General features: G+C 41.4%; 1 protein-coding gene across 1 annotated transcript; it reads left to right on the forward strand.

Annotated features, from left to right (window-relative positions):
- WRNIP1 (WRN helicase interacting protein 1) lies at nt 1–25,288 on the forward strand. Its single transcript, XM_041413300.1, has 7 exons — nt 1–600; nt 9,498–9,689; nt 10,685–10,929; nt 17,689–17,921; nt 22,988–23,143; nt 23,976–24,055; nt 24,512–25,288. Exons 1-7 carry the CDS (start codon nt 73–75, stop codon nt 24,785–24,787), a joined length of 1,710 nt encoding a protein of 569 aa, XP_041269234.1. The 5' UTR covers nt 1–72; the 3' UTR covers nt 24,788–25,288.
- Nucleotides 25,289–25,307: the final 19 nt, after the last annotated feature.

Consider the following 25,307-nt stretch of genomic DNA (forward strand, 5'->3'; position numbering starts at 1 on the left):
GCGGGCCCGGGCGGACTACAGCTCCCGACGGGCTGCGGGCGGCTCCGCTTCCTGCCTCAGCCGCGGGAGCCCATGGAGCCTACGGAGTGCGCCGAGGAGGAGCGGCTGGTGCAGTGCCCCGTGTGCCTGAGGGAGCTGCCGGGCGCCGACATCAACCCGCACCTGGACCGCTGCTTGCAGGCCGGCGGGGCCCAGCCCGAGCCCCCCAGCAAGCGGCCGCGCCTCGCCGCCGCCCCGCCTGGCAGCCAGGCCGAGGGGTCGCCGGAGGAGGCCCGCCCGGCCGCCGGGTCCCCCGTCTTCTCCCTCTTCCACAAGGGCCGCGGCGGCGGGCAGAGCCCGGCAGTCGCCGGCGGGCAGAGCGGCGCGGGGCGGGACGAGGCCGCCGTGCCGCCGGGCCATGGGTGCGCGGCCGCGCTGTGCGGGGAGAGCCTGGCGCAGAAGCTGGAGGGGAAGCCCCTGGCCGAGCGGCTGCGGCCGGACACGCTGGGGGACTACGTGGGGCAGGAGCGGGTGCTGGGGGAGCAGACCCTGCTTCGGTCCCTGCTGGAGTCTCAGGAAATCCCCTCCCTCATCCTCTGGGGGCCGCCGGGCTGCGGGAAGGTGAGTGCGGGCGGCCCCGCTCGCGGCCTGCGGGGTCGGGCCGGCGCTGCTTCACGCGGCTCTTGAGGCCGCTGTACGTAAAACTTGTTAAATTTCGCACTCGCTCTTTTCTTCGCCCTTCCGTCTTCTTGGTTTCTTTTGTAGGTTCATTATGTTGGCTGATGTCCGCTAGTTTTTCACTTAAGATTACAAAAAACACAACCTGCCTCGTGAATAAAATAGAATGCGTCCACCCCCATCAGCCCCGCTCCTTGCAATTTGCTGTTTGGATACACAAGGTCTTTCTTGCTTTCAGATAATTCAGATTTCGTAACTCCAAAGTCCGTACCTAAAACATAAGCCATGCTTTAGTTAATGGCTGAGAAGCTGAAAAAAAACAGCAGCACAGAATCTCTAAAAATGTCTAGGAAACCAGCAGGTTAATATAGCACAGTTTGCGAGTACTAGGTTTGTTTTTAGCCTACGAATTCTTGCCCCTTAGAGAAGACAGCACTGGTGTGGAAGGCAGGTAGCCTTCTGGCTAGGCACTCATCCACCTTCGACCACTTTTAGGCTGGTGGGTCTTGTGGGATCTGACCACTATATCTTTGTGTTCTGCCTCCTTAGCATACTAGAGGCCGTCATGAATCCCAAAAAAACACCTAGCACAGCAGTGAAGGGGTTCACAGTTGTTGTGAAGGAAGGACCAAAGGAATGCTCAGGTGTGGTTGAGCAGTGTTTTAAGATCTCACCATAATTTTGTCCTGTCGTTCCATGTATTTCAGATTTGTGGTATGGCAGGGCAAACAAAATACAGTTTTCTCTGTCAGTCTAGTGTGTTCACAACATTTAGTTTCATGTATTATATATTTATATAATTTGGTGTGTTGGCTGCGTGAGAGTATGAGAAATCTGGGATAGGGGAAGTCATTAATGCTTGACAGAGAAGTTAAGGACAGAACAGCAGCTTGCTCTTGTCAGCATACTTAATTGAAAATAAAAAAGACTTGCTATGTGATGTTTGAATAATAATGCTAGTCAATCTCAGTAAATAAGGAGCAATGATACAGCAGGTTTCTTAGGCTAGATAACATACACCTCAAAAGAACGAACTAATGAACTTCAATAATGTCCACTTCCTTTAAAGTAACAAAGTAATAGCAGAAAGTAAGAGCTCAGAATAGACGGGGTAAAGAAGAGCTGTTCCTGAAAATTGGTTAGAGGGGAGGTGGATTGACTGAAGTAAGATGGCCAAGAAAGAAGTGGAATTCATTTCTTTGATAAATAGGAATTCTCCTTTCTGAATGAGCAACACATTCAGGGGCTTGCTTCTATATTTTTGTGGTCTCCTGCCTTTTGTTTCTTGTTATCTCTGTCAACAGCATGTGCTTGCTCTTTCTTGAAGCCCTCTTTGCTCAGGGAAAAAAGCTATAAAAGAGCAGTGGTAGCAAAGCAAAGGCTGCAGATCAGTCTCTGCAAACTGGCACTGGCTTCAGTGGCCTTTGGGTTGTGATCCGATGAGTGCACCTGGCTTTGACCATGGAAGTGCTTTTTCATGAGCTTGTGACAGCTTAACCGTTGTGTTCAAGGTCTTCTTTAGGAGCCTTCTGTGGTACTGAAAGTGTCTTTGAGTAACAGACAATCTGTTTTATGCCTACAATGTCACAGCTTTCATTCTCCTTTCATATGACTCATCCTCCTCACCCATACGCTTTACGCATAATTGTATTTAGTAAGCTTGCTTTTCACAGAGTTTAAATTCTGTTGCTCCTCAGTTGTCTGACTTGCATAACTTCCGTGCCTTTTGACTCCTCAAAGAACAGTTCTACAACTCATTGGTTATATTTTTATTCACTGAGTACTTACACTGTTGGGAAACTTGTCTGCTTTTTAGGTTATTCCTTTTCAGAAGAGTTTTAAGTCTATGTGCTTTCAGCTGGCTCCTGATGAAACAGCCTTTATGGGCTGAACCAGAAATTCCTCTGCAAAAAGTTGAACTTTGCCCCTTCACCCACATGTATCAATATTTCTGTGATGGTGCTAGAGTACAGTTTTATCTCAGGCCTTCTTCCCCATAAATAATATTGTCTGAGTTAAATATCTGAAAGTTCTATTCTTTTCTTGCCTTGGATACGATCAAATTCCTCGCCTTACAGATTTAACATGGAAGCAAAGTAGTCCACCTGAAGATGTAAAGGAGATCTGTTCTTGCCTGCCTATCCTGCTCACTTACTATTTGAGTTGTATGTATAGAATGTGTCTAAGAAGACATTTCATGACAGAGCAACTTAGGGCTTGAAAACCTGAAAGACCCTGTGGGGGAGAAGTATTCTCACTGCCTCAGGACCTGGTTGAACTGATCAGCAAAAACTTCTTCCATTAAATACAGTGCTTTTCAGCAGGAAAAATACTAAGAAATCACTGTGTGTTATGTAGTCTTGTATGTAACAAGGCCATATGCTTAGCTCTGCCCATCAAAGAGCTAAAATAGCAGCATAATTAGATATGTTGGTCTAAATTCAGAAGTGCTGTGTAAGGTGGTCATACATTTCTTAAACCTCTTCAGGCTCTTGCTACCCATGGAATCTGGTTATTGCAGCCCATCTATGCCTTCTTCCATTTCTACAGCCAAATGCCATGGTAACTGATACTTTTGAAAAGGGTAGAGCAGGACTAAGTAAAAAAAATAACATGGACTAAACCATCAGGGCCAAATTTCAAAACAATTTATGTATTATTTTTCAGTCTGGATGTTTATGAAAAATTGTAGTTCAACAGACTTTTTCTAAGCAAGAAGAAAATAATCTTGCCTGTTATTTCATATTGTAGGTCAAGAGTATTTTTGGTGAATTTTTGGAGGATTTTTATCATGAGAACAATAAAGCTAGATGCTGGAGTAAAAACATGTGTGATATGTAACTGCTCTGCCCAACTCGATTTTGGCCTCAACTGCACTAGAATATTCAAGGAAATATCCTCAAAATTGAAAAGACAAAATTGGTATTTCCTTTGTAATCTTTTCTTTTGAGTTTCCATCTGTACTGAGTCCTCTTACTTTAAGGGAACGTGATCTTTGTACCTTGAATCTGTCATCCTAATTACGTAGGAAGCCAAGGTGCTCTGGATGAAAAGTCTTTGAGTTTTTGTTTGCACTTTTGTCACTCTGAAGTCTTGAACACAAGAACCAGTTTTCTTCTTTTAAGAAGCTGACCAGACTCAGGCCAGAAGAAACACTGCTTCAAAGAGATGCCGTGGTTATTAACTTAGGAACAGTTAGCTTGTTCATACTGACTATGCAAATTTTTAAAGGCCTGTATAAATCCCAGTGTAATGTGAGTAAGCTATGTTGTGATTTATGGCACCTTAATACGGGGATTTAGATTTTTGCATGTCTGCCATTGGGGCACCAATTTTAGTAAAGAGTTAGCTGGGGGACACAGCGTAACTTGAGCACCGAATAATTTTGCTGCCACAGATGAAGTTTAAGCCTTATAAACCTGAACATTCTGTATTTAAACACAGTAAACATTCCCTCTTAGGGCTGCTGTGTAACAAGAGAAAAATAGGTAGCAAGTGTCATGAACCTGCTCCTTATAGAAGATAACTCAAAGAGTGTTCATGCATGATTTTCTGAGGTTCACTCTAGTAATAAGATAAAATACGCAATGCTGGTATGAGTGCAAAACATTAAAAACCCCAGTAAGTGGTCTTGGAAGTTTCAAATCAAATCTTCAAAATCTTCTATCAAATCTTCTCTGACATTGTTTTACTTCTAGAACTCCCTGTGTTTCTTTCCTTTGTTTGCATTCAATAAATAACATATTGAAACACAGACAAAAAGTCCAACACCTGTTTTGGTGCCCGTGTATTTATCATTGCTTCCCAGTGCTTCCTGTTTTGCTGATTCAAGTGGTTACCTAACGGGCTGTTTGATTGCTTAAGTGTATTTCGTCTTCTCTTATTCATACAACTTGGGGCTTGATTTGAACCATTTGGACTAATGAGTTCTTTCGATTGATTAGCATGAAATTTTAAACTGAAAAGGCATCATGTCTTTTACAGTAGTGTAAACTGAAAGTCCAGGACAGCTCTGAAAAATGGGTTTGTCTTTGCAGTTGCCTGGGAGCAATGTTGTAATGCAGCGTGCTTGGTTTTGCTTATGCCAATCTGAATCAGGAATAACTTGGGGTGGCTCTCTAGGAAGAGAACTCTGGAAGAGAAAATACCATTGTATCCATAAAACAGTTGGAATTTAAGTACACAAATCAGAATTCAGCAAATGGAGATACAGCTCCATTTCAACAAACATTATGCAATGAACTTGCATCTGTTTATGCTTGGTTGGGCTTGGATTCTGGAAGTGCTGTAAAGCACATGCTGTGTCTCTTGTTCAGTGACACTTACTCCTCCAGTAGTATCTCAGTGGGCTATTTGGGGTTTGAGGAACCAAACAAGATGGGTAAGAATAGCATCTGCCCTTATATAAATGCCAACTGCTGCTACTTTTGATTGTGTTTATCTGTATAGACAGTGTCCCCAGGCCATGTTCACCTGCTGTGCTGCCAATTTCCTTTAGACATGGCCTGGCTTATCTGCTGTGACGCAGTGTGGTACAGAGAACATCCACAGAGCTACATCCCAGAGAGCTGCTGCCCTATGCGGCATCCAAGGATGCTGTTGGTGTCTCCCTCAAGACAGTGAAATAGAGCACGGCCTTTCCTGATTGCTTGGCAGCCACACTATGGCCTTGCTGCCAGCAAAGGGAGGGTTGAGGGGAAGGGGAGGCCATTGATGGCAACACCGTGTAAACAAAGATTTGGAAATCCAGCCAGAATAAAGGAAGAGCAAAAAATAGCTGCAAAGTCATGGTCAAACATCGGTGAAGGAAATCAGGGTGCTAGTTCAGCACTCTGATAACATAGTTTAGACCCAACAAGTCTGTAGGCGTAACTAGCCTGTTTTGTTTTGCACTAGGTTTACCAGTCTCTTGTCATCCCTACCACACACATAATTCACCCTGTGGTTTGCTGTGGAACAAACCAGCAAAGTCACCTGTTGGGGAAATCTAGATGCCAACTAGATTATCCCTGCTCAGGAATAATCCATGCTGCGCTGCACTTGTGCCAGTCTGTGCCAGATCTGCTTTGGTCACCTCAACGTGGCCTGGCAGAGCCTACAGCCTTCCAGACTTCCTGGAAGAGCCTGTAGCACCTTAGGTTTCACAGTATTCTTGATACAATTTAACCCTGTGTTCTAATCACTTCCCAGTTTTTTCCAACTCCACTTCCTGAAGTAAGCTAGGCAGCACCACTCTTCATTCTTGTAAGGAGCTTTGGTGAGCTAATGTGATGAGCACAGTTTAATGGCCTGGTACAGGGCTGCAAAAATCAAAATGACCACCTTCCTTCTGAGCAGGTAGTCCTTGAACATCAGCATCAGTAAGACTGGCTTAACTTCTGTGAGCTTTTTGCTGTTTTCTTCCGGCAGTGGATGTGAGGGAGCGCTGACTAATGGCAGTGCAGAGAGGAGAGAAGTGGTTCATACTTAAAAGAGTGTTGCCCAGTCAGGGAAATTTCTGACTATACAGAAAATTCTTGTCTCCTAGTACAAAGACCCAGCTTACCAAACAGCAAATCTGATTGACTTTTCTGCTCTGACAGTGGGAAGTGTGTGAAGCCAAGCATGCTTGGTGGGTTGCTTTTGTTTCATCCATTACTTGTATCAAAGCCTAGAAAAACAGATAGCATAGTTGCTGTGAGCGAGCCTGTTTGTTTGAGGTTTTTGTTTGTTTGATTGCTGGTTGTTTGTAAATCTGAGAGGGTTTCAAAGCCTCTGGGAAAGGATATTCTCATTTGGGCTGACACAAAGCAATAGATACGGATTGTGAAGGAGAATTTCGGTAGTTAAGTGTATGTTCTGTGTGTAATGGGTCTGGAAATAAATGACCACGGGCTGAAGTTAAGTGTCATTGGTTCAGAAGTTTCTTGGTGAATATGTTTCTGTTTCAGAACAGCTTTTTATGATGTCACTGCTTTAGCTTGTCTAAGCAGGTAGGTCAGTAAGGTCTCACAATATTCAGCATAAACGTTTGGTAATAATAATAGGTAAAAGTTTGAATAGTTTGGGGTCATAGTAGAAGAGAAGAATGGTTTCTGGAAGGGGCAAAGCATTGTGAGGTTTGTAAGGTGTTATTTTTAGTGAAGTTAGCAAAAGGTTAGTTGCAGGATCACTGGATCACTCCTATTTTTAATTTGTGTGAAACAGTATTCCTGCTCCTGCCCATAAAGGAAAAAACATGAACTAAATAAGAAACACCTGTGTAATAAAAGGAGCACATTATCAACTTGTTTGGATTTCCTTTTTGTGGTTGTTATGCAGGTTCTGATTCAGGGGTACTCACAGTAAATTGCAACATCAGTGTCACTATTTTAAAAGATTTGTTTTCCAGTGTAATAATCAAACTTCAAAATTTATTTTAGATTATGAAGGATACTCAGTGTGTTTTCTTCTGCCTTATTCCATATCAGATTTCTGATTTTCTTCTTGTCCCTTAAATACATTGCCCATGGGGGAAACTAGGAGTTTAGCATGAGTTACAGTTGTTCTGTGCTAGTGCTTTCATACTTAAGCTACTTTGCTCATGTGAATTCTCCACTAGGTTATGTGTTCCTTTAGGTTGTAATCTGAAGTAACAAAGAGAGAGAAAACTGTAGCTTGTTACTGACTTTTGCTGGAAATGATAGGACAAAAAGCAGTATAAAAAACCTGAACTCATGGGAAGTAAGTCTTTCAGAGGACCAGGGAAAGTTTTGCATCTGTGTGATAGGCAGTTTGACTTGCTGAATGATTGATTGTGCGGAACAGAAGGAAGAGGCTGTGAACATGCCTGTCCTTGTCAAGCATTGCATTTGAAAGGCAATGTATGTTATTCTTATTGCAACCTTTGGTGACCCACAAGTTGGCAGAGGGGGAGAGGTATCTGCTGGCTGAGATCCGTGCAGCAATTTCAAGTAGATTCTTGGTCTAATGGTAAGTTTCAAACAAATCTCTTTGATTTTTTTCCCTCCTAAATTAGAGTTAGAAATATGGACTACTGTGCATGTGTTTAAAACAGTCTTACTGCATTTTTGTAAATTACAAAACTCTGATTGACAGCCAGGGTATGATGTGAGCTACCAGTCCAAGTGGAGCTACAAGAAGAATAGCTGCTTTATTTTTTTTTGTCATCTCACCTCTGCCACTTTTAGAGAAGGAAGAGGTACATTTTCCTTTTTCATCCTCAGATATGATGTATTGGGTGTTTCTGTGCTTTCAGAGATTTTTAAGGCATGGATATATCCTCTGAAGTTGCATTCTGATTCAAGGCCTTTTTGTAAGGAAACATGAATTTTGGTTTTAATTTGGTAGCTCAGTTTCAAAGATATATTTCTTTTGGTTTTGGTGGGATGGGGGTGGAACTTGCTTATTTGTTTATTTACTCAGATCTGACTAGTATCTGTAGGCTTTGCTGCAAACACTTTGCAAGTGTATTTCCAGTCTTCCTCTGCAATGATACAGCTTGGAGATGGGCTGGTGGATTGAGCTCCAGGAAGCAAGGGAGGATCTGACATGGGATGCGAGTCTTGTATTAGGACCTGAAATGACACTGCTTCTGAAGGCAATCAGGAAACCCTTACTAAAACTAAAGCAAGAATAAACAACAATATATCCTTCTCCTTAGCCTCCCGTTTTCTAACTTGGGCTGGTTGCAGTTTCAGGGACAAGGAAATCCATTAAATGGACAGAGCAGGGTACTGCAGCACCATTGGTAGCCAAGTGGTAGGTGCTTGTTTCTGCAGCCTCCCTGCAAGAGGATCAGGTTGACACCACCTGCTGCTTTAACCTCAGCACTTAGAATATCTTCTGAGGTGGGTTTGTTGGCACCTGTCGCTGTCCTCATCTGCTGAGGCTCTCCTGTCTTCAGTCTCCTTTGGGTCTTTCTCTAATAGAATAAGGAGCTTGATGGAAGAATCACCTGCTTTCTCTAGCAGTACTTTCAAATAGAGATAGACTGTCTTCGGGGCAAACACCTGTGGTTACTAAGGGTTGTGAAGGAAAGTCTCAAAATCATGTCTATGATATGTTCAGGTATAGTAAATCTACCCAGGAGGTTGATGGAGGTTGCTTCTGTGCCTTGGTAGGCTAAGTGAAATTATAAATAAATTTGGATTTGAAGAGGTTGTTCATCAGGACAGAAAAATAACATAGCTGCTTACTACAAGTTTGTTCAGCTGCCTTTTGCTTCCCTAGGCCAGCACTTGATTATTGTTGACTATTTAGATTTAAGAGTTATATTTTCTTAAGTACACATGTAATTTTTTAATACTAACGGTTCTCATGGTTTTGTAGAAACTGCAGTCTGATTTATTTCATTTTTATGTATTTGAAATATAAAAGGGTTTAGTTAATAACACTGTAGCTTTTTATTTCTCACATACAGTTGCACTGTAAACTCTTAGGCAGGTGTCTTGGGATAGCCCAGCTCTTTATCCATTGACATGCTCCACAAAATAACTGCACAGGGAATTGCAGTCAGCCCGTCTTCTGTGACAGAAATGTATTTGGCAGAGAGTTCTTCTTCCGTGACAAAGGAGACAGCTGTCAGTGCTGTCCTTTTCTGTGCTGAGGCTCACTGGGTCTGTACGTAAAAGTGCAGGCATTGGAAATGCAGCAGAGGAATTGGCAGCTACCTCTAGCAGGAAGTTTTTAAGTCTTCTGTGCCCTAGAATAACATGAGCTAAAATGCCTTAACTCTGTAAACTGTCAACACTGTCCCTATGTCCAAAATATATAGCTTTGTTCTTTACTTATTTCCTTTAAATTGGTACTTTCTGTGTCTGAAATTATTTTTACAAAGCTTTCTGCTATTGCTGTTTCAGACGACACTGGCACACATCATAGCCAACAGCAGCAAAAAGAATGGCATGAGGTTTGTGACACTGTCAGCCACAAGTGCCAAGACAAATGATGTTCGAGATGTCATCAGCCAAGCCCAGAATGAAAAAAGACTCTTCAAGAGAAAAACTATCCTCTTTATTGATGAGATCCATCGTTTCAATAAATCTCAGCAGGTACTGTACTGTGCTGCTTTTTTAAAAGAGCCTTTGTCAGCACTTATGTAAAATCTCCCACTTTGCCTTAAGGTGATACCTTCCTCTGGGCTTTTGATTTCAATGTTAATACTTGTAGTAGATGAATTTGGGAGAAACATAAAAATTGACCTCCTTAGCTAACTTCCAACCAGCATTTAATTATTGTGATTCAAGGATTTAAATAAAAGGCTGCGTTACTTATGTGCCAGTCTGTATATGATATTTTTATGAAACTTTATTTTTGCAAAGTCATGTTAGTAGTGTTTGCTGCACACATCTTCATTTCAGCCTCCATGTAGGGGGTAGTATTCTATATTACCTTTACAAAGGTCTGGAATGTGTATGTGCCAAAGGTGTGTATTTAAATGTTGTCCTCTCTTCTGTGTAAGAAAAAATAAGTCATAGCTTGGTACTTCAGGATAACACTGCAGCCATGACTTGGGCTTTTTTTGTCTTTTTCCTTTCCTTAGTGTAAGGTTTTTTCAGTTGTGCCATAGAAAGCTTGAATTCTGTACTACAGGTTGCAGTTTTTAAATTGAACTATTCTGTAATCTTCCTGTAGTTTTCTCAGTACAGAATTAGGCAGGGAATTGTAGCCCTAAATGTTGATTCAAAGCATATTTAGGAGTAGCCTCACTATTTGTTATACTTGATAAGGCAATTTCATGATTTCTTATGTTGTCATGCAATAAACCAAAGTCACAACAACCCAAAATTTGCAGATTTCTTTACCCTATTTCTTTTCAGCTGGTAGGGTCATTCTCAGTGCAGTCATTTACTACTGAGGTATTGGGTGCATGAAATTAAATAATTTCCATATCTGTGCAGATGAACTGCCTGGTCAGTGCAGTTGTCATATCAACAGGGAACCCAAATTCTCACAAGTCACAAAAAAAAAAGTAGCCTACTCACATGGGATGTTTCAGGTTGTCATTGATTGAGATCAGTTTTTTCTGCTTCCCTCCCATGCTCAGGACACTTTCCTTCCTCACGTCGAGTGTGGGACGGTGACCCTGATAGGAGCGACCACAGAAAACCCTTCCTTCCAAGTGAACGCCGCTCTCCTGAGCCGGTGCCGGGTGATCGTCCTGGAGAAGCTTTCGGCTGAAGCGATGGAGGCAGTTCTGATGAGGGCCGTCAGGTTCTTAGGGCTCCAGGTTGTGGGCCAGGGCGACCAGCACGGCACCCCTGCGACTGGCAGCAGCAGCAAGAGCTCGGAGTGAGTACTTTATGGGCTGCAGGGTGTTAACGTGCACAGCCCGAGGAGCTGACTGCCTGCCAGGGAGAGAATGAAGCAGTTGGGGGGTGGGAAGAGAAACCCTAGCCACTTCTGATAGTAAAGAAAAGAAGTGGCAGCATATGGCAGGGGCGGGGGTGACAGGAGAGAGAGAATTCAAAGCATTGGCACTCTCCATCCAAAACATAATCTCACCATCTGGATTAGGAGAGAATTTTATACTTGGATCCATAACTCCTGACTCACCCTCTCAGGATATTTAAATCTGTTCTGCTGCTGAGGATTTACTGTGGAAGCCTGTATCTGGGTCTTTGTCATGTCCCTAATGTGTGTTACTTCTTGCTGCTGTTGTAAAAGCATCATGTTACCATTAAGTGCTGGATGGGCTATCCCCTCTTAATTTGGAAGTGCCTGCCAGAAGTTTGTTGTTTTCTGAGAATTTTTTTTTAATAAATCAGGGGGGATGATGTTCCCCCCTGAATCAGGGAGATGCTTCTGTTCTTTAGTTACAGGATAAATCCTGTGCTGTGTTTTAGGATATCCAGTGACGAGAGGAGACTGCTGCTGTGAGACGTTAATAGATTGCTTTAAGAGAGACTTTGTTTTTCTCTGCTCCTTGATGTCCAGACAAATAAATTCATATTAAACACTTGAGAAAGTTTTGGAAAAAAACCATCCACATTTGTCTACAGGAGATGTTATCTGCCTTCTGAAACAGGAGGCTGGCAAATAAGAGTAATGCGAGGTACTGTGGTACTCACATGCAAGCTATTACACTTCCTTCGTGTTGCTTCTTGGCTGCTCTCCTGGTAATTTACAGTGCATTGGCATGGTGGTGATTGACAGACTGCATGAAATAAATGAGAGGGAATCCACTTGAACTTTGTCACAGAATGTAAGCACAAAGAATTGCCAACCTGAATGCTGAGGTCAGGACAGGTAAGGAAAGGTATTCCTTTCTTATTTTTAGGTTACCCTGCCTCATGGTTTAGTAATTTGTAGCTTTTATGTGTTGTAGTAATGTGAATTCTAGAAGAGAAGGCAGTACTGCATGTCGGCATTAATGTAGCGGCACAGCTGTGGTTGTGGCTACACCCTGACTGGGGTTCAGAGACTTTCCTTTCTGTACAGGATTAAAGTACAAGGCATAGTTTCAGCTGCAGTTGTTTGGGTTTGGGTTTCGCTGGACGCTCCATGTCTGTAACCTTCCAATAGCTATGGATGATTTAAACAGCGCGGTGCTTCATCAAACTGAAAGAAGTCTGGCAGGCAGAGAGTCAGACTTACACAGTTTCAGAACTCTCTCCATGGGGAGAGAGGACCACACTCCAAAGGCAGTCATGGGAGCCAAGCCTTTAAAAATAAAAATGAAGTTTTGTTGCAGTTGTGTGTCAGGTCTTTCTTATCTTTCATTATGCGATCCGGTGCTGGGCCACAGTTCCTACACTCTGTTGCTGATAAGTTCAGATGCTGATAAGCCATCCACCCTCCTGTGGTTCTGGTTTGGATTCCTCACTGATTCTTGCTTCTTGCTTCAGTGTCCATACCATTTCTGCTTCTTCATTTCCTCTCCATTGCTCTGCAGGAGCAGCTGTCTCAGCTTTTTACTCCCTTGCCCCTATGGAACAAGACTGTCATTAGGTGCAGGCAGGTAACTGTTCATGCTGTCCTGAAGAATAAATGGAAATCACCAATTACAATTGGTTTGGTTGTTAACGGCGCTCACCTTTATACCAGAGTGAGAAAAGGAGCTGTAAGGCAGCATGTCCACAAACAGTGGGGTGTACCCACTTTGAAAATGCTGCAGAGATCTAGCAGGAAGGCACAAGAGATGTGCACATTGAATTTTGGGTTTCATTTCCCATGTGAGTCTCCCTTTCCAAGCCACAGAAGTGTAGTACGAAGTACTGCATGTGCTACTTTGCCTCAGTTAATCAGATGGTTTTAGTATCACATCATTTGACAGGATGGCTTACCTAAAAGAGATTTTGAAGGAGAGTATGATTCTTTGTGGTCTCCTGTTACCTTGAGGAACAAGGTGAGGGTGAATCTACCTCAGTCTTCACAGGCATCTTTTGTGCTTGGCAAGAATGTAACCATCCCCAAGTGATTCTATAGATTTCATCATCTGCACTCCACAAGGAAAGTGTGCTCTACCCAAAACTGTTTTCTTAGATTTTCTTTGTGGATTTTTTTTATCTTGCTTCCACCATTGGCACAAGTTTCTGATAAAGTTAGATCACCTGGATTCTCTTTCATTCCACCATGGCCTTTTCTTGCTCTAAAGGTGGAGCAACTAGCAGTGGGTTTTACTTCTTGGATATCTTTCTGTTTGTTGTGTCATCATGGCTCACAAAGGTTCTTTGACAGTTTTTATGTTAATTACTGAATTTCTTTAGGATAATATGTGCTTCTTGCTATATTTTCATCAGCATGACTGCCATCAAAGTGTGCCTCTAAAGTCTTGAGTACATCTGAAAACTTTACTGAAGTATAGTCTTCAGGTATACTGAAGATGGAGAAAGGAGAAAGGAAGAAACATACTCATGATGAAGAAAAGTAAGAAGTCAATGTTAAAGATGTTTTTTATTACTGCAAGTGCTTGTTCTTTCTGCAGTTTATGCTGTGTCAGTAATAGCACCAGCTGTTCCAGGTGTGCACTGATACATTACAACTTACTGTGTCAGCAGTGGAAGAAACCAAATTCTTCTCTTGGCTTTTTTATTTTTGTCATTCAAGTGCTGCCCTCGGAATGGTATCTAATTGAAGTCAGACAGTAAACTGGATGGTTGATTAATGTGTTCGAAGCTAGATAGCACAGAAGGCACACAGCTGAGGGAAATGGAAGGAACCCCAGGTTCCTGTTGGCAAGCCCAGACATCATGCATTTCAGCTTGTTGCTGGCTGTATTACAAGTTCTGGCATGTTTTGAATTCACTGGTTCGTAAATCACAACACTGAATGTGGAATTCCTTTGGATCTTCAGTGTTCAATACTTTCTTGAAAATTATTCCTTAACTGGAATATCCATTCAATTTCCTTGCAGGAAATGAGTTGCTGGGGTGAGAGGCAATACTGGGGGACAATGCTGTAAGGCAGTGAATAGTGCGTATCACACTGCAGTAGTTCAGTTGAAGAACTGTGTTTGCTTGTAAAAGTGTTGCAATCTGCCAAGGAGTGAACATAGTGAGAATAATTGCACTGAGAAAGTAAGAAAGTACTGATTTATATGGGAAAGAAGCAGTGGGTGCTTTATCTCATGTATTGGTCAGTAATTTTTTTAATCTTTGATCACTCAGGTTGTCATTGCTTTTGGGCTTCCTACTACTTATTCCCTGATACTACTTGTGCTCTCCTGTCATTGGCTCAAATGCTGTGGGTTTAATGGGTTGTGGGTTTAATGGGTTTAATGGTTTAATGGGTTGTTCATCATACATTTCATGTTGGTTCTTGGCACAAACTGTCTCGAGGGTATGGTGATAAAGAGGAACTGGAAGAAGGATTTATTATTCTGTAGTGGTAGTTTTCCATTCCTTGAGCTAGTATATCACCTTCAGCCCAGTGAGTGATGGATCCCAGCACGTCCCTTTTGGCTTGTTTATGTTTTGGTCTCCAAGTATCACTGGTTGCAAAGTACCAACATTGACCATTGGCATCCAGTGGGTGTTCGGTGTTAATTTTGGAAGTTGAATAAAATATGGGATTGCCCATCTGCAAGCGTATCAGGAGCTTGGAAGGAAGTCAGAAAGCATGGGAGTTACTGTGCCTTGTGGTTCTGATGGGTGCAGAAGTTGGGTAAACTGGAGGGAGTAGGGCACTTGAACTTCTGAAGACAGGATGGGCTTAAAAATGTAAAACACAAGTGGTTTTTGGCAGCCAAGGTACTGAAATAATTGCCATCCTGATTTTGAAATTAGACTCCTGCCTAGTGAAGTTAAATCATCCAAAAATGGAATTTAAGGTCTTAATTGCTCAGGGAAAAAAATCTCAATTCAGTTATTCTGAGTATAATATTTTATTATTTTGAAACACCAAGTGTGTATGGAACTGAGAGTATGCAACGGGGAAGCATTGTGTTATTTCCAATCAGTGATTCTCATCAATGTGCTGTGCAAACAGCTTGTATGTGGAAGATTTCTCCATTTATTCTTATTCTTTATCACATCCTGCATGTCTTGCTATTGTAGGCATGGACTAGATTAGCCAATACATAATGCATTATTTGGATTGGAATTGCCGTTACCCTTGGCTTACAACTGAAATTTCACCATGGAAATGGACAAGGCCATTGCTTGTAACCTGATTTTTCATACTTTCTTCTGAATATTTGTTTCACTTTCTGTAATATAAATTGCTTACATTGAGTCAACAGGGCAGTTTAGAGTCCTATAGTGAAACAAGAGACAGGAATACAACTCAGCTTTAAATTAGCAGATAAATTGCAAAAGTGCTCTGAGGCCTCAATTTTTTGGGGGGGGGGTAAAGACTGTACTTAGCTTCTTCCAAGGTAGTACCTGCCTTCTAGTGCTCTCAATGCTTCCCCTTTACTTGCAGTCACTGTCTGCAGTTGTGGTATCAGTGTGAGGAGTCCTCAAGCACAGCGTGTGCTTCTCTGCAAGCAGCAGGCAAAGAGCTTAGTCCTTGAAGGTGAAACCTTCTCTCAAGTATGCCCTGCTGGTGTGTGAAAAGTGTTTGCTCAACATGTTGTATATTTGGGGTCATTTCTGTTGAAGGAGGCCTTAGCAGCAGGATGTCTGTGTGTAGTGCCTGCTGTTTTTTTTTAAAAAAAGCTTTTGCTTTCCTTTCCTTTTCCTTTTCCTTTTCCTTTTCCGGCTTTTTTAATTTAATGCTTATGAAAGATCTGGTAGTCATCTGTAGTGCTGAGGGATGAATGTTGCTTCCTGATTGTCTAGGAATTTGATGCTTGAGATAATTGACTAAGTCTCTCTGCAGTTGCATTTTTCTGCTTCCTTGTTCAAAGACAGTGTTTGAAACACCCTGGCGAAAGTGCCACTGTATATGTGTTAATATTTTTTACTAGATTCATCAAATACATGAGAAATAATGAGATGGAAAAAAGTCATGATGAGATGTATTTGATGCATCTATTTTTGCCAGGGTCTGATTCCTACTGTCTACTCTCTGCAGAATGGGATTTTTCCCTAGAAGACATTAGTCAGCTTTCACTTGCAGTGGTTGATTAAGACTGCAGCTCTACTAGTTCTTCCTTTTTATGTGTGGCCATGAGAGTACTCAAATATTAACTACTAAAATTTTTTTCAGAACCTACAGTCTTTTTCTTTTGTGTGACAAGTGCAAAGTGGGTTTACAGGGAAGAAGAGAAGGCAAGTAATGAAAATCAGTGCATACCACTGTCTGGTAACCCTGATGCTCCCTTTTTCTACACCACTGGTAGTAGTAGTAACACATCTTTTGGTAAATGAAGCGCAGGGGTGTTGTGAATCCTTAATTATTTGACACACAAGAGCTTCATAAGAAATGGCCTCTCACACCAAGCTCTATGTGCTAATCCTTACTGATACCTGTCACTCTTGATTTACAGTGCAGCTACTCGAAGTGGCTCAGTTATTAATCTCATGTTTGAATTCCATTAGCTGCTGTCTCCTGATCAGATCAGTTTCACCCTCTGCCTGGCAACACCTTAGATGTTACCTTGTCTACATAAATGAGGTTTGAGGGTGCCTGTGGAACATGCAGAAGTGAACTGGTTTGGATGTGTCCCAGCAGTGAGGACTGCGGTCTAGCAGGTGAAAACCTAGAGACAAAATTTGAGGACTTTGTTGTTCTCACAGATTTTTCATGGACTCACTAGAAGATCTCAGCAGATCCTGCTGCAGCATTTTTCAGGTCTTCCCATCTTCATAGAATCACTGAATATTCTGAGCTGGAAGGGACCCACAAGGATCATCAAGTCCCACTCCTAAGTGAATGGCCCATACATGGATCAAACCCTTGATGTTATCAACACCATGCTCAGTCAACTGAGCCAATCTCATTGACTTGTTCATTTAGATTGTGATTTCGCTGGAATTTGGCCTTTTTCACGTTTGTATCGTTCTGGCACACTTAGAGCAGTAAGTAGATGGCAGGAAGAGTGATGGACATGTATTGGGATGTAGCTTCTTTCTAGTAAGATTTTTTTTTTTGTACCCCAGTGAGTAAGCTGTAATACCAAAAAAGTAGGATGCATGTGTTTTACATTGTAAACAATCTTTCCAGTTGTTGTTTTCTAAAGAACAACTGATAGCACCTCTTGCTGTTAGTAGTTCCAAACATTATGCTAATGACTTTATAACTCACTATATTCTCTCACCTGCATTTGGATAGCTTGCTGCCTTTTCACTGTCCTTCCACCAAGGAATTTGAAGTGCTAGCAGTAAAATGCTGATGGAGTAAAACCTTGTAAAGTTCAACTGGCTGTGTCAGAATTGGGCTGTGGTGAAAACCTAACCCTAGTTTTTGTTGAATTTAGTGAGGTGAGGAAAAATAAGGGGGTTAAATAGATGAGAGCTCCTGCCCTACATTTTTCATGTGCAATTGTATTTAGCAGGCATTGGAGTAGGAGGAAGAGAATGGACCCCTGGCTCTGCAGGATGAGTTAAGACAAATCTTAAACCCAGCTGTGTATCAAGAAACTTTATAAAGAAACATCATCTCCAGCACAGCAAGCAGGGAGAGGAGTGTGATGGGGGCTAAGGGTGTGTGGTTGTTCTGTTGCAGACTCCCGGTGTACATAGAGGAGAAAGCTCTGAACACACTTGCCTATCTTTGCGATGGGGATGCCAGGACTGGGCTGAACGGACTGCAGCTGGCAGTTCAGGCCAGAGTAGCAGCGGGAAGGAACACTCCTTTGAGTACCACTGCCAAAGGTGGTGATGCACACCGCATTCTGGTAACAGAAGAGCATGTAAAGGAGGGCCTCCAGCGATCTCACATCCTGTATGACCGAGCAGGTGAGTAACAGATGCAGCTTCTGAGATGCAGTGTTCTCAAAACCTGATAGCTTCTCTAATTCCTCTTTCTTCTCCCTTTTTTGTACCAGCTGCTCTATGAAACAGTGGTTTTACTGAAGTTTGTCCTAAAAGTTACTTTTCCTCTGCAATGTAGTTCAGTGAAAATTCCTTCTCAACCAGGAAGTGTAGATTAGCTGACAAACCTATTTGCTGTCCTGAGAACTGTTAGTTACAGGGTGAAATTATTTGTTATTTAAGGTCTGTGCGGGTTTCAGTGAAAGGGGAAGAGGAATTTGGTGAGGACATTTTTCTTGAAGGGTTGGATATCTTCCATTGCACTTCTACTCCTTTGAAAGTCTTGAAAGTGCTCACATCCACAGCAATATGTTATGTAAAAACCTGAGCAGTTTGATTTATTTTTAGAGTTGCTTTTTAAGGTAATGAATTCTGTAGCTTGCTTAGGGCAGGCCACATAAATCGCATTGCACTTAATGGTTCCTAGTGTGATAACCACTCTTGCTAAATTTGTGACTTGGCAATCTTAGGCATCACAGTAGTTAGCCACTAAACCATTTTATGTTAGAGGGTTAAAAATCAGTGAGTATCAGATTAGGTGAATCCTCTTGGATGCATATGCTGGTTCTTCAGCAACACTTGAATGACTGTGCAGAATAGTATGAAATGACTATGCCAAGCAGTATTTGGAGAACTGATTTGTTTTCTTTTTTTTTTTTTTTTTTTTGGGGTCACTGTTTCTGCATTAACTGCCACTGTTCAAAACCTGTGATAAGAGGTTTCTTGAGCTTGGCCCCGCTTGCAGCCTTCTTGCTACAAAGAAATAATGATGACTCACTGTCCTGAGACAGGCAGCTGGGCAGATACTGATCTAATGGCAGCTGAGAAGTCAAGGGCAGGCTGGGGGAGGGAGAAGAAACATTTTATGAGGTGTGTGGCAGGAAGAGGTCATGATTAGAAGGAAGTGGAAAATCTGACTGGTTCGCTGGTACAAGTCTCTTGCACCGTCTACATCCCTTGTGTGTTTGCTGTCGCCTTGTGGCCACTGTCACACAGAACTCTTGGCTGTGTCCGTGGCTCCCAGCACTCTGGCACCTTCTTGCTCTGGTAGGGATGGCACAGAGTGCCTCTTCCTGAGGCTTGCATCAAGTCTGGGTAGCATGTGTCAGGCCCTTCTCTGTTGCAGTAATCTTTGTTGTGGTTTATTGTGGAGTTTTTTGTTTAGAGATTTTCAGAATGGTGAAAGCAGTGAAAACTCTTGTTTTTCTGGATTGTATAAATGCCAGAAAGCCTGTCACAGATATTGTCACAGTAGCAGGTTGCCCGAGTACATGTCTTTTCATAATTTCTCTGTTCTGTGGAATGGTCTGTGTTGACCACTGGCTGTTGACTGCAGGTTGACCGCTTTTGTCCATAGTAGAGATAGCTGTTTGTCCTTTTACATACAAAGAACTTTCAGATGGCAGCTACTGCATAAATTATTTTTTTTTTTGCTAGAATGTTTTAGCTAACACGTTTTGAATCACAGCTGTGGTGGCGGGATCTACAGTCCTCTAAAATAAAATGCTTCAGTCTTTTAAAGTGGAGGGTCTAATCATGATAGCAGCAACATACATTTGTTGCATGTTCAAGTAGAAAGCACCAAGTAATTGATTAGTGTTCAGAGTAAATATGGACTTCTTGCTTTACATTATTTTTTGTTACCTTCTGCAAAATTTGCTAAATACGTGTAGTTCGGCATTCTCTTCTGTATTTTCATCAAGTAATCTAGGAAAGAAATCATTGATAATGCACTTGTTAGGCTGTTGTTTTAATCTATGTGCAGACATGTAGAGAAAAGGTCTTTGTGCAGATAGTTTATGCATTTTAGCTGAAAGGACAAAGAAACAACTTTAATCAAATTTCAATGCCAGCAGCTGCCTGAAGCCCTTGCAGTTGCAGGGGAAACAAAAACTGTTAGTCATATTTTAGCTTTTAATTGCACTTGTTAACATTTTGATCCTTTTAGAAAAATGATGTAGCAACCAAATTCATTGAAGTTTAACAGCAGATGGGCAGCGACTAGACCTTTTAAATAGAGTTGTATTGTTGCCCCTTCCTTTAACAGATTGTATCACTCTGCTAACACTGATTTAATAAGATAAATGTCAGTAATTTCTGTCTGTGTGGTGACATAACTTCATGTATGGTAAAGACCATATATGTGTTATACTGAAGTTAATTTATTCTGCAGTCTGGAACACAGTTTTTTGCTTTACCTTCTCTGGAAGAGAAAAGAGAAGCTATCTCACTGTCCTGGGTTTGCTGTCAGGACAGAGCTTAGAGCCATGTGGGCAGGAATAAGTTGCTATTCCTTACCATGCCCATCATTGATGGGGTAGGGGAGTGGCTTATTTGCAGTTGGATTCCCAACTGGTGTTAAATCACCATACTCACACTATAATGGCTTTTTCCAGCTCAGTTTTTTTCTGCTGGATCAGAATGAGAAGTCTTCTTATCCATGCTGTTGGTCTAGTCTTACTTCCAAGGCTTTCTTCTTTCCTTTGTCAGTGAGCAGTTTGATGTTTACCTTTGGCTAAGACAGAAAATAATTTGAGATGGGGACTGATTTTAGTTTTTCCCACTGCTTTGTGAATAGAAATTGTTTAAGAAGCTCAAATATTAATTATAGTGAGTGAATGAGACCTTTTCCTATCTTCTACCAATATGACTTGAGATAAATCGGCATCCTAAACTAGCCTGAAAACTCCTCATGAGCACATAAAGCAATCTCTGGGCACATGTCAGTAAGATTTATGCATCTGTATATGTCAGACACTAGAAAGCACCCTCTTCCATAAAGCCTCTTGTGCAGTGTCTTGTTTCAGAAAGGTATTTGCCTTTGTGGGAACTGCATAGAGAAAATTTATAGTTTTGATTTCAAGAGGCATCTGGGATACAGCAGAGATGGATGAACTGGTACGTGTCTGTCTCCCAGCTGAATTGATAAGGCCCAAACCTGTGTGTTAGCTAATCAGCATGAGAAGGCTAATAAATAAAGGTCTACTAAAAGTTCTAATTTTTTTGTAACTGCTTTTGGTATCTCTGGCTATCTATAAACTGTATTTTAGACAGAAATGTAAGATCTCTCTCCAGTGTACATCACTGTATTTTGTCTTTAACTGATAATGCAGTGTGATTATACTGATGTAGAAATATTGTCATTGTAGCTCTGTCACCAACACTAACTTTGTAAGGAAGGAAATAAAAGGCAAAAAACTCATTCCCTTCTCAACATGAAATCTGAAGTTCCCTGCAGGTGTATATATATATTTGGATCAAACCTATCTGCTGGATTCCTTCTGATTCTCCAGCTGGTATCCCCACATATGACACTTTACAGTAGCCCAAACAGCATATAAAAGCCTCCAGCAGAAAAATCTGGGTGAGTGCAACCTCTGGAGATATTTAAAGGCCATCTTTCTTACTTTTAAGAGACCAAGAGACGCCTCTTGCAAGAGGATGATGCGAGTTCAGCTGCTTGGGGTTATTGCTCCTGACTCAAGTGTTGTGGTGGAGCACGGACGTGCTGTTTGTGTTGGCTCGAGTGAGGGCTGCATACCAGGGCTCTTTGTGTGGAGTCCTAGCAAAAATAGCTGCCTGACTGCCTGTGCTCGTCGGCAGCGTGTTGAATTCCCCACAGAATCACACTCCAGCAGGAGCAGAAATGGGGGGAATGCACCTGGGAGGTGGAGGTATTGCTGGCTACAAAAGGAGCAACTGCAGCAGCATGGTGATTTTGGTTCTCAAACTCACTCAGGCAGCCCTTTTATTTTTCAGGGCCTAGAAGTCACTGGTGTGTTCTGGTGTGGCCCTCAGGCTGTAAATCCTTTTAGCCGTAGGAAGAAGAGGAGTATTAACAGATGGCTGTGCATGCAGCCAGTTGCCTTTAAAATACATACTGAGCTGTGAGCCAAGGAATGCCAGGCACTTGAAAAAATAAAAAAGGCAAATAATATGGAAAGTTTAACAATATTGCAGCAAAATACTCCTACGAGTTTGATTAAAATTCATAAGATTATGAATTATGATTATTCTTATGATTAACATTCATAAGAATCAAAACCAGTTGCACAGAGGAAAATTGTAAGCAGGAAGGGTCGCATTCAGTGTTTGTAATACTGACTCCCTGTTTTTAAGTGTAGTCCTAGAGGATCTGTAGAATAGCTTTCTCCTTGGAATCCAAATCTAATAATATATTAAGCTTTAATATTAAAAAAAAAAAACAAAAAAAAACCTTGATTTCTTTCAGTCTTCCCACTTTTCACTTAGAAGCCTGGCATTTCAAGTGTTGTTGCAGTAGTGCAGATGTCTGCAGTTGAATTCAGCATTTCTTAGGGGTTTGCCAGAGTTGTGCACTGCAATTCTGTTTTTTCCAAATTGTATGATGTTCCATCATTGTATATCCATGGCATTTCCTTTTTTCTCACCCCTATAGAGCACATCAAACTTGTGTTTTACTGCACACTTTATTTTCAAGTTTTAGATTATATGAAATGTCTTTTTTCTAATATACCACTACTGTATAGCACTGGATTTCTCTGATTCTTGTGTTGTCTTCTCAGAGTTCTGTGTGTGTCCAAAAGCAATGATTGGTTGTTTGTATGTGCTTGTAATTTTTGGCAATTATAAGCTATTTATGTAGAGTTTTCTTCCTAACTACTTAAAATATCTGGGGTTATCTTTTTTTTTTTTTTTCCTTTTGAAGGAAAGGCAGTTAGGTTACAAAACCCAAATTGTTTGCCTAGCAATGCTTAAAAAAAAAACCAACTTCATTTTCATCATCAGTTGCTCTGTTTTGCTTATCTAGTTAGGGAATGATTCACATGGGAAACCATGAAGGCACTGAAAACATTAATGAATGTTGTAACCACATACCTGTAAAAAGAGCTTGAAAAAGTAGCTTGTGTTTACTGATGTGATCTAGTAAAATATATTATGTTCCCTTAAATGCATTTCACTTAATTTCCTCCTAACAGCTTTGTGTATTGCTTCTTCCCCATCCTAAACAGGAGAGGAACATTACAACTGCATCTCTGCCCTGCACAAGTCTATGAGAGGCTCTGATGAAAATGCCTCCCTGTACTGGCTTGCTCGAATGCTTGAGGGCGGTGAGGATCCACTCTATGTGGCAAGGAGGCTGGTGAGGTTTGCAAGTGAAGATATAGGTCAGTATTTGCAGTATTTCACATTGGAAAATCACATTGAATAAAGATCTGCCAGGCTTCTCTGGTTTTTAAAAGTCGTCTTTTGAAAAACAAACCAGTCCAAAACAGTCATCTTCAGAATAGGTACAAAGTACTGAAAGGACATGGTATAAAAACTTCCTATATGCAGGCAGAGACCTACATGAGGTGTCATTGTGATGATTACCTATTTCAGGAAAGACAAATGTTTTTGAGGTCAGGGTTGGTCCATATTAATATGGATTCTTTTAAATCCTGCTGGTTGTAGGTCACCAGTAAACATGTGCCACAGAGAGTGTGTATTTCAGGGATGTCTGATTTTCTGATAAGTCTGGCACATGAATACCTACCCTGACGTGTGGGTTTGACAGCTGTAAGACATCTTTATATACTTATCCAAGGTAGCAGATCCAGCAACACTTTTAGCACATATGTGATGGGTGAAGAGTTAGGAGACCTGTGGAAGCTATGTCTATATAGCAATATTTCCCTATTTCTTTATTAATTAATTTCAAAAAGTAGGAGAATCATATGTGGTCAGCTACTGCTCCAGCTGCCACTGTGTGGCAGCAGATTCAGTCTAAATCATACCCACAGCTTGGACTTTTTTTTTTCCTCTTTTTTTTTTTGGTGGTGGAGGAAAGCTTGTGGATGGAGGGAGTGTATCTTATGCATGGTGTGGTATTGTACAGAAATTCCAATATCTGAGAAAGCATCTCTGAAATGTGCATGGATACCTTACAAGAAGGGAAAAAATAAACAAAAATTAAGTAAAGTAAATTGACTTTAGCTTTTATCTGATCCCTTTCTGTAGGACTGGCAGATCCTCTGGCTTTAACGCAAGCAGTTGCTGCTTATCAAGGCTGTCACTTCATTGGAATGCCTGAGTGTGAGGTAAATGCTTCATTAATTCACTGATTTGAAAGTTCTGCAATCTGTAAAACCTATCTGTAACTATAAAAAGAAGCAGATTGCAAGGACAGGGCAGACTTAGTTACTTGTTCGTTCTGCATGTCCCTTCTTTGACAAGAGAACATTGCAGCTCTTAAAATAGATGCTGTAGTTTAAAATAAAAGTCACTGCATATTTATTGTTAAAATATGATACATGACCATATATAATTTTTCTCTGTCTGTTTTTTTCTATGATAGATAAAGTAGCTATTATTTTCTAGTAGTAAAAACCATGGAGCTATGGTGTTTTTAAATAATAGTATTCATATTATAGTGGCAGGCAGAGGTCAGTTTAAAAACACAATCCCTACCATGCTGTACATACAGCCTGAATAGCAGCCCTTTTACCAAAGAGATTAAAAGAAGTCTTTTAACATTCCCCTCTGCTTGTTTGCAGGTGATTCTAGCACAGTGTGTGGTGTACTTTGCCAGAGCCCCAAAGTCTATAGAGGTGTACCGAGCATATGGCAACGTCAAGGAATGCCTGAGGATGCACACGGGACCACTGCCCCCTGTTCCTCTGCACCTGAGAAACGCCCCAACAAGGCTCATGAAGAACTTGGGCTATGGAAAAGGCTACAAATACAACCCCATGTACAAGGGACCTGTGGAGCAGGACTATCTACCAGAAGAGTTGAAAGGAATAGACTTCTTCAAGGAAAGAAAAACGTGACTGCTGTGCTCAGAATGGGTTTTGATTTTATGACTCACACATTTCTACTGGGATCAGAATTCCCCTTACGGTGCCAGCTGCTTGTTACCATGGTGGAAAGGATTAAGCCACCAAGCCTTCCAGATACTTTTTTATCCTTCTGCTTTTATTGCTGTTATTCAGAAGGTAATTCATTTTGTAAAGAATTGCAGTTGGGCAATGTAGAAATGCAAAAATAAGCATTATCCAGATAGTGCTGTCACTGGTTTAAATGAAATGAAGAAAAAATAAGAGGACTGTGTTTCTAGCTCTTGCTGTGAGACAAGAAATATTACTGTGCTGCTTTTTAAAATCGGTGTCTATTTCAGATTTTGAGAACACCGTTTTCCAGAAAAATAGTAAATTGTACCCCCTCTGCTGAAATACTGTACCAAATATAATTACAGACTAATTTTTGCTCTTCTGATGTTTCAGAGCCCAATTTTGTATGACAGTTATTGAAGCAATAAAGCTGTTACAAATTGTGTCTGTGCATTTGTTT

Source organism: Onychostruthus taczanowskii, unplaced genomic scaffold (genome assembly GCF_017590055.1).
Source record: "Onychostruthus taczanowskii isolate IOZ18803 unplaced genomic scaffold, ASM1759005v1 scaffold40, whole genome shotgun sequence".
NCBI classification, from domain to species: Eukaryota; Metazoa; Chordata; class Aves; order Passeriformes; family Passeridae; genus Onychostruthus; species Onychostruthus taczanowskii.